General features: G+C 38.5%; 1 protein-coding gene across 5 annotated transcripts; it reads left to right on the top strand.

Annotated features, from left to right (window-relative positions):
* The first annotated feature begins 2349 nt into the window (after positions 1–2349).
* LOC113042195 (uncharacterized) lies at positions 2350–5055 on the top strand. Of its 5 annotated transcripts, none has more exons than XR_003275550.1 (5): positions 2350–2723; positions 3152–3244; positions 3401–3531; positions 3861–4212; positions 4833–5053. XR_003275550.1 is itself a non-coding variant. In XM_026200823.1 (5 exons), the coding sequence occupies exons 3-5, from the start codon at positions 3515–3517 to the stop codon at positions 4922–4924; spliced, it is 681 nt and encodes a 226-aa protein (XP_026056608.1). In that variant the 5' UTR covers positions 2350–2723; positions 3152–3244; positions 3401–3514; the 3' UTR covers positions 4925–5055. The 5 variants fall into 5 exon arrangements, 4 of the variants coding, with proteins under 4 accessions (XP_026056608.1, XP_026056610.1, XP_026056609.1 ...); XM_026200823.1 differs by having other exon boundaries at positions 3641–4212; positions 4833–5055; XM_026200825.1 differs by lacking the exon at positions 3152–3244 and having other exon boundaries at positions 3641–4212; positions 4833–5055.
* Positions 5056–10049: the final 4994 nt, after the last annotated feature.

Raw genomic sequence — 10049 nt, 5'->3', positions numbered from 1 at the left:
AAAGGTCTGCTGCTGGAGACTTGCCATTGGCTGTTGTATTTGAATAATTAATGAGGTAGGTCTTTGCAAGGTTTGGGTGCTGTTTTGGGATGTTTTAACAGTCATTTATGAATATAATTATATTTAAAATTATGTTCTGTGTAATAATGCGTTGAATAATGAATCTGAATCATTTCTGAAGGTGTTATGCATTTCTAGTGTTACCGTTGTAGTGATTACTGTTCCTGTGAGTAAAGTTCTGCTGAAACACCATTATTAATACAATGATCTAAATTAATAACATTCAATATCAAACGTCTAACTGTGCGTTTACACCGGTACTTCCTGCGCTGCTCACGACGCTGCAGAAAGATTCGTGAGCGCACAAACGCTGTGACGTAGATCGAATGCTTATTATGTATTAAAAGTGCCCGCAAAGCAAACAGACTTGTTGATTTTATGCAGACTAACCACAGGGAGGTTAACGTTATAAATTAATCTCATTAAATGTTGTTGTGGACTAAATATTAAGATCCTTTACTTAAAATGTATAATCTCAGACACCTTGGTCCACGTATCACTTTTAATTATTTTTTTATCTCCCTGTACGCAAACAGGGACACATCATAGATTACTGCAAACGCGAAACAGCAATAATCAACCTGTCCTCTAGTTTGCTTGGGAACTAATGTGATCGAAGCTGCGTCCTCTGGAATCCTCTCAAGCGGTTGACTTCTACGTTCCGATTGGTTGCTGCCCAACCGCGTCATAGCTCATTACCATAAAGTTGCCTTGATTTCAACTCTGCTCGACGCTCTCAAAGGCCAAGTCGCGCCGCGCCGCTTCTCGACGCTGGTTTACATTGAAAATGAATGACTTCCGGCCACTTTGACGCTCTCGACGCCGGCGGTGTGAATGCACAGTGCAAGTTTGGTTAATTGTTCTGTGCGTTACGTTTAGGGGGGCACAAAAAGTAATTTGGGGGGGGGGGGCAGCCCCCCGATGCCCCCCCCTTGACGACGGGCCTGCAGAAATGTTATATATATATATATATATATATATATATATATATATATATATATATATATATATATATATATATAATTTCTGTCCCCCTCACTTCTGAAAAGATGGCTACGCCCCTGATTAAAAATGTAAATTATCTTTTAAGCATTATTGCACCATATATTGGTTTCTTCCCTGCTAACACACGACGTAACAGTTACGTAAGGTACTGGTAATTTTTGGTAATTCCATGACTTACCAATTGACAACGTAACTACGACGTCGCATTCCCGTAATTTTATTACCATCACATTACCAACTCACAACGTCGTCAGTACGTCCTTCCAACGTGACCAGATAACCAAGAACGTCCCAGATAGGTCCTCTGTTGGTAATATACATAGACAGTAAAAGAAATGGACACAGCGACCCCATTGGAACTCAATTGAGACAAATGAAGCCCATTTTTAGCGTTTTTTAGCACTTCCGTTTCTGACGCGCAGACTCAAACGAAGCTTGATGACGTCAGCAACCTGTCTGACAGATGTAAATCTTCTAGTAGCTGTGCGTGCAAACTGCCATCGTTAATCTTGCAGAGACGGCGAGCTTGAGCCGGGAGTTCTTTGTCGTGAGTGAGCAGGAGTAAGTATTTTGATTAATTATTTTGTATAGTATTTTAAAATGTAACGCCAGTACTCCATATTAAGTTAATTGCCTGCGAGCTTCTCCTCCTGTCTGTACGGTAATGCGACAGAGAGCCGAGTGGTTATGACGCAATCGTTAGCCTATTTTTTACAAAAACTGTTTCTACGGGGCCATAATGTAACATAGAAGGTAATGGAGCCCTTTATACATTTTCGTGTATCTTTAGAAATAAATAATGGACAAACGGAGTCTTTAAACGCCTCAGATGTAAAGTTATTCGCTGTCAAAGTGACTCCAAAATGAATGGGAGTCAATGGGAATGCTAACGCAAGTGAAGTTCTGCTAAAAGATGGCAGCCCCCACCCGACTTCAACTTCCGGTCGAGTTCCTTGCCCCTTGGTAATATATTGGTAACTTCATGACTTACTGGCAACGTAACAACAACGTCGTATGCACGTAATATCATTACCATATTTTTTGTACGTTCTTTATATGCTCTCTGAGTATAGAGCTATTTAAAAAGTGTGATTAAACTTCAGACACAAGATTAAACGTTCCTTAAAGATAAAATATGTTTATTTTCAACAAGTCAGAATATGGACATGCTTTTAAGCTTTTAATGACGTGACATACAGGCGCGCGCTTCCACAACTGACGCACCGCGCGCACAGTATTGACAAGAAAAGAGTTGTGAAACTTTCTATCTCGTATGTTGTTATAACGTGAAATAATGACACAGACTGGCTCATCATCTCATCTGCAGCAGAGACTGTTGTATCAGAAGGACAGCGCGTTTGTTTGACGCACTTTTCACTTCAACTGTGTCTGACAGGAGAATTTAGCTTTCTGAGGTGAGTCTTACAATTTATAATAAATAAGTGGGTTGATAAAATGTATAAAACAAAGTAAAAACAAAAGTCTAACGTCGCTAAAACCTTTTTTTTATTATTTTATTGTTTTTATTGGCCTTCTAGCGTTGAGTTACCATGGCAACCGCGTACACATCAGCTGCTGGAGAGGAGAGGACTCGTCTGACATTTTTTCTGTTTCTCGTCTGTTATACCAAAGAAAAGGCCAACAACTGCGACAGATTTGTTAAGTAACACGTTAATATTATCCACAGTCTACTTTAAGTACTTTTTATTAATATTTATAACGTTACCTCTGTGATTATGGTATTTTTCTTGAAATGTCTGCTATCAAGTATTACGCTAGCATAGAAACATAATTAACGTTATAGCATATTAGATTTGAGCTCTTATTAATGAAAGTTTGGGCTTTTAATTACCTCTTATGCGTAAAGGATCGGTTTTGATTGCTTTGTAAATGTTTTTGATGGTAATTTGTCAATAGATAAATGAAGTAAAGTTAAGCTAATTAATTTAACCTAAAAGTCTGCACTGTAGAGTCTATCAGTGACGTCAATTGCGGTCTAAAATGGGCTGAAACTATTTCAAACCACTGTTTCAAGCTTGTTCTGATTTATCATTGTAAACAAATATTGATAAAACATTTTTTACAGTGATTTCAGGAGTGTCTTAAAAACCCTCTAAAACAGAGGGGAAGTTTCAAGAAAATGTCTAATGGGAGCTGCTGACAGAGACAGAAAACACAGGTGATCCGAGAAAGCTTATTAAATAACTTCATATTTATTTTTTACAATATATCATCATGCATCTTTAAAATCTAAACATGTGAATTCCGGTATCTTAAGATGTTTTTGTATGTTTTCAATATTACTATTTTTCTTTTCTGCATTTCCCGTCTCTAGTTTGTTTATTTCTAATAAGGAGCTGGAGGCCGTGAAGAAACAGATCCACGATATCGTGGAGAAGCAGGCCCAGATGAGCAAGTGGAGAGCTATGCTGGAAATATTCAGGGGTTGATGCTCATAAGTCCAGGGTAAGTATACCGCTAACCCTCCTACCACCTCTACTCTGTGTGGTTCTCTGCAAAGGCCCGGTGTACCCAGGATGCGATCTTCCCAGATGTCCTTCACCCTATTTCACAGTGTAAGACATGAACCAGGCCCTGGGCGACGACCTCTCCATCCGCCGCCTCCGGTCTTCAGGATCTCCACCAGAACCCGATTCGCTCCACTTTGCGAGACAGAAGACAACACTGTGATCATCGGAGACTCCATCGTCCGGCACGTTCGTGCTATGTTAGCTGAAGGTAAAGTCCACACTCACTGTTTCCCTGGTGCTCATGTTCTTGATATTTCTGCACAGATTCCCGTGATCCTGAAGGGTGAGGGGAGCATCGGAGTGGACATGCTTCACGCCGGCGTTAACGACAATGCTGCGGCAGACGGAGACACTGAAGAGAGACTTCAGGAGCCTGATCGAGACGATGCACAGCATATCGCCTGCATGATGATCTTCATGTCAGGACCACTTCCCATATATAGACGAGGACATGAAAGGTTCAGCAGACTTTTTGCTTTAAACGAATGGTTATTGTCATGGTGTAAAGAACAGAAACTGCTTTTTGTTAATAATTGGGATCTTTTCTGGGAGCGTCTTAGGCTTTTTAGATCTCCTGTTGGACAACATTTCCAGGACACTTCGCTCCATATGACTAGTAAGCCAATTCTCAAATAACTGCTATGATGACTTTTGTTCTACACGCTCAAATAGAAGTACTTGTGTTGTCCAATCAATAAAGATTGTGTTTGTTCCAGTGTTAATTTTGATAGGCATTTTTGATTTAGCATTAGTCTAAACTCCACCAAACTACTGTTATAAGCATTAGCCCCCTCAGACTGGTCGTGTCGGAGGTGTTTTTTTTAAAGAAATCCTCAATGATAAAATAAATATTTCATTTTTCTCTACTCCTTTTTCGTAGAACATGCATTTTCACATCATTTTATTAAAAGTAAAAAAAAAAAACATGTTTAGGGCCCTATGAAATGTTTATTTTTTCCCCAGCATATTATTTTTTATTATTATTGTTAACAAATTCTGTATTTTAGCATGTCTAACTATTTGAATGCATAACACAACTTAATTTATTCATTTTATTTTTCCTTAAAGGTAGCCTTACTGATATAGATATCATACCTCAAAGTGTAGTTACTGACCACTTCCTTGTATCGTGCATGCTGCATATTACTGATATAACTATATTTCCAAAATGAGCATTATGAATGTAAGAGGCTTACATTTATAACAATCATTGTTAATGTTTGAATTGTATTTCAGGGCAGTTTGTGAAGACAGATAATCAGGAGAAGTCAGTTCCAGATCCACCCTCCACAACAGACCTCTCTCTCACAATGATTGCTGTCTACTAGCATATTGTGTTCTCTTCAGACTTTGGGGGATGCAGATATTACTCAGGGACACGAACACATGAATATTGCAAGAATAGAGAAAGTAAGATATATTATATATATATATTTAGATATATTTTTGTGGCATTGTGAACTGGCCATAATGCTGTATGATAGGTGTGAGATTCATTAAACGTGATTTGCTATAATACATCTGTTCATAAGCTATTGGATATTAATTTCAATGAATTATTTGTAGTGGTTTGGTTAAGGGTGTGATTAGCTGATGTATTATTGTGGGAGCTTGTGATTAGTTGATAAATGTGTTTATTGTTAATGATAATATTTAAATGCAATGTGCTGAGTGTTTACTAAGACTTGCATGTTTGTGCATAATGTTTTGACCCCGGATGCTTACAGAAGGGTACAGATATTTAAATATATGGAAATGTATTTATTATTAATATATCTCAATCTATGTGCTTCTGTTTGGGCTGAATGCTTTCATTCATATGTCGCTGTATATCCTGTTTTTATTAATAATATGGGTGTATTACTGTTCATATTTGCTTGTTAATAAATTAACTGAATTCATTTTGAGTATTCATCATTCACAGCTGCTGAAACATCCTTTTAAATTAGTTTGGGCATATGAGGACATAAATTAGGTTCAATTGCTGCATGTCCGCCCATAGAATAATTATAAAAAAAATGACCAACTGATTATCAGCACACGACCACCGATCCGCGACGTTGCCACGACGTCGCAGTTACTTACTGGCAACGTCACAAAGTTACGTTGTGGCGACGTATACGTACCTTTCACTTTTCCGGTTGCCACGACGTAACTAGTTACGTCGCCACGACGAAACTTTGGTCACCAGATTAGTCGCAGTTACGTAACAGTTACGTAATGTTGTTAGCAGGGTTATTTCTGTGCCCCTGAGAGTTTGATTTAGAATGTTCAGTGGCGTCACAGAACTGCCAGATTCAAACAGCTTTCGCGCGTTGCCTGGCACTGAGCCAGAGACGGACGCGCTCAGCGCTTGTCATATATCACAATTAATATGCAGTGTTTTCAACCACATAATGTTTATTTTAGGTTTCATACATTTAAATATACATAATCACTAGTAAAACAATACCTTGGTAGTTTGTAAAATACACACTGATGTCTATGGAAGCAGCAAAAACTATCTAATCAAATGTAATTTGCCGATGTGTTTTATTAATATATCAGACAGAGAACAATAAAGTTTACTCTATTCTTCGTCCAGTTCAACAGCCACTTACTTTCATGTATTTGGGGAGAAACTGGGGAATTCAAGTGCTGTACGTTAAATCCGGCTGACAGGACTCTGAACTGCAGCGCTCATCTCGTTATAGATCAAGATAATTTATAAAGGTTTTTAAACAAAGAATCGGAATATCAGATAGTTGACATGGTAAGCAAGCTTGTGTATATATTTTAATAATAAAAAAAGAAAAATTAAATAAAACGAATACCGATACACTGTTAGTGGCACGTGACAATCATGACGCGTCGGAATGGAAACAATAAAGGGTTCAGTTAAAATATTTGTAATTTATGCGTGAAAGGGTTGATTTAAAAAAATATATTTTTTTTTCTAAGTTAACAACATTAGCCCAAGTTTAGTAAAGATTTTTTATTGAGACTATAAAAAATATTTCTGCATCTATTTTTAGATGCACACCCGTGGCTAAGCCAGACTTCGGAGTTGTGACGCGGAGTTTCAGGTATGATTATTAGGACTATATTGTGTGCAAAACAATCCCTCAACCTACATGTCTTTTTATACACTGCATAGCGACTTGCGAGATACACTGCATGGCGACTTGCAAGTTGCAACCAAGTAATAATCTCTCAGTGCCCTCTGCTGGTGAAAACAGTCGCAATTAAATGATAACCAGCTGGCTAAATTGGTCGGGCTTTTCCAGTGTATTTGCGGGTTGTTTTGAACGTGCTGTAAAACGGAGACAGTTCCAAAACTGTGGACACCGCAAGGGTAACCTATCTGAATTTGAGTTTTATTCTCTGTAGTCCGATCATTTGCAAAAACTCATGGGTTCCTGTGCTGAAAATATTCAAGTTTTATTTGTATAGCGTTTTTATAATACAAATCCTTACAAAGCAACTTTACAGAAAATTATGTTTCTACAATATTTAGTAGTAGCATATAAGTGGTGACTGTCAGTTTGTGCAGGTATGACAGGATTTTTTGAAAAATTAATACAAGACGTAGTCAGCCAGACGATGAACATTATTAATATTATTAATAATTATTATATGATGCAGTCACACTGATAGCAATATTTGTTAGTTCTGTTTGTTGATTATGGGCTATAAAATATTACGTTTCTATCGTTAATAACTATGAACAGGATTACCGCTAGCAACTGGAGGCTTTAGCTAAAGTTAAGCAAAACAAGCAAAAAAGGCATGCACTGAAGGAGTATGACACATCATGACATAAGACTGACGTCGCACACAACGTAGCAATGCATTATCCTCACGAACAAATATTATGTCTGATTATGTTTACATACGGCCATTACGACATTCTTCATGAATAAAATTGACGTCTGATGTTTGTATACATTAGGTTATAGAACAAAAACGTCAAGACATATGTATTCGTGAAGGATGTTTGTTATGTATTAACGAGACAAAACACCAGCAAATGTCATCAACATACTTTACTCAGATAAACACATACGTCATCACATCAACACATCACATGACTTAAATACTTGTTCCCAAAAGTCGGGAACCAATAAGATGCCAGACATCAACCACGTAATTACAAATACACATGATCCCAATACACCACATCACCTCCCCCTTTAACATTAACACAGCATAACACCATACATGAATGAATTCCTACTTGGTCTCTAAATCATTGTGGTAATTTAATAATTTTATAATAATTAATAATTTAAGGGAAGTCATGGCCTAATGGTTAGAGAGTCGGACTCTCAATCAGTGCCCTTGAGCAAGGCATCGAAACCCCAACTGCTCCCCATGCACCGCAGCATAAATGGCTGCCCACTGCTCCAGGTGTGTGTTCACACTGTGTGTGTGTGTGTGTGCACTTTGGATGGGTTAAATGCAGAGCACAAATTCTGAATATGGGTCACCATACTACATACTAATAGTCCATTTAGAATGTCACAGACCCACTGGTAGTGATGGGAAGTTCGATTCTTTTCCGCGAACCGGTTCTTTCGGACGGTTCGATTCAATAAACCGGTTGAAAAAACCGGTTCATCGGTTCTTTCACGCTCGATGTAATGACGTCATTGGCGATGACGTAATGGCGTCACGTCTATCAAACATTCAAATATATAAAGTCAGTAATCATAACTTTAGTCAGTTAAAACCTCATAATCATGAAAAGTTTACGTTTGAGTTTTGCAACAACACCTAAATACAGTAACAGCAATAATGTGCATATGAGAATTTAAGTCTTCAAGATATAAAGTAAATAAATTAGGTGTCATCAGCGCAGAAACCATGATCCACTTACTAAACATAATCCATTGCTATGTATTTGTTATTAAATGAACTTACGTTTCGCCAGATTGCCCTTCATCCAAGCCCTCGAAATACCCGCGCTCATAATATTACTAGTACAGAATCAGAATCAATCACCAAAAGAATCCCTTCGGTTCAGACATGCTGTGAGTCAGTTGGCTTCACGCTGAATCGCGCATGCGCAGTATCATCAGTTCATCGGTTCTCAATTCGGACGCGTCCGACAGAAACGATTCTCGGTTGAGTGTACTGATGATCCAAAAACCGATGCAACCGGTTCTTGACTCGAGAACGAGAATCGCTCTAACCGGCACGTGCTGCAGTTCAGTGTCATCAGCTGCTCTACTCGTATTCATGTTCTGTTTACTACAAACTCTATTTGTGAATGTCATCATTAACTATAAATACAGTACAGATATCTCATAAATCATCCCTTATTCCTATTAAACATAAGAGTCTTTAGAGTCTTAATTATTGTCCAACTTCCCTGAAAACCCATTTGGCCTATACATTATATACAATATACAGATTGGAAACATTAATCTAAAAAAAATAATAATAAAAAAATCAAAATAAAATATAGTTATTTTATCACACTTTCCGATGTTTAACAAAATACTTACAAAATTACACGCATGCGCAATATCATCAGTTCATCGGTTCTCAATTCGGACGCGTCCGACAGAAACGATTCTCGGTTGAGTGTACTGGTGATCCGAAAACCGAAGCAACCGGTTCTTGACTCGAGAACGAGAATCAGCTCATCGGTTCTCAAATCGGACGCGTCCGACAGAAACGATTCTCGGTTGAGTGTACTGGTGATCCGAAAACCGAAGCAACCTGTTCTTGACTCGAGAACGAGAACTGCTCCAGCAGTGGGCGTATTTGTTCATTATCTGGCTCGGCTCGGTGTTCATCTTCAGTTCGGTCTTCACAGCATTTCAGTCAGTGTACTGTTTGAGTAAATGGATTACCCCGGGATATTGGTTTATTCTGACTCAGAGGGAGTGTCAGTCACGTTAAAAAAGTTAACAGCTTAAGTAATTTGTGGATTTATGCTTATTGGAGACGTGAACCGTTTCAAACGATTCAGTTCGATTTGGTGAACTGGTTCAACCGGTTCACTAAGAAGAACCGGTTAAATTGAACGATTCGTTCACGAATCGGCCATCACTACCCACTGGGCTTGCAAGCCGGGATTCAAGTGGTTCAACTGGTAACACAGACTCACATACAGCTGTTGGTGATTCAGCTAACCTCAAATCTGCACTGCTTGTTTCAGATGTCTCATCTTCAGGCTTTTGAGTCTCTACAGAACTGTTTGACCTCAGTTGTTCATAATAAGTCTCAGAGGATGAATGGCGTGTCTCAGTTGATCACCATATCGTCTATAAACCGTGGACGATGATGGATCACACACCTTATAAGATACAGGCCCAGTCTGCTGCACAACCACTCCAGGTAACTGGATCTCCTCCCTCTGTACTCTGAAATAAAACAGAATCATCCATAGCAAAAGATCTTTCCCGTGCCTGATAATCATGCAGATTTTTCTGCAAGTATTGTTTCCTGCAAACAGCTTCATGA

The sequence above is a fragment of the Carassius auratus genome, chromosome 24 (assembly GCF_003368295.1).
Source record: "Carassius auratus strain Wakin chromosome 24, ASM336829v1, whole genome shotgun sequence".
Lineage (NCBI taxonomy): Eukaryota > Metazoa > Chordata > Actinopteri > Cypriniformes > Cyprinidae > Carassius > Carassius auratus.
The sequence above is the reverse complement of the archived record's forward strand: the minus strand, read 5'-3'. Positions and strand labels throughout refer to the sequence as shown.

What these genes read in the sequence shown, in the direction of transcription:
- LOC113042195 (XM_026200822.1), top strand. Translation starts at nt 3,603, where the DNA reads ATGCGATCTTCCCAGATGTCCTTCACCCTATTTCACAGTGTAAGACAT. An exon ending in CACTTCGCTCCATATGACTA is followed by an intron (nt 4,213 to 4,832) that starts GTAAGCCAATTC and finishes ATTGTATTTCAG; the next exon opens with GGCAGTTTGTGAAGACAGAT.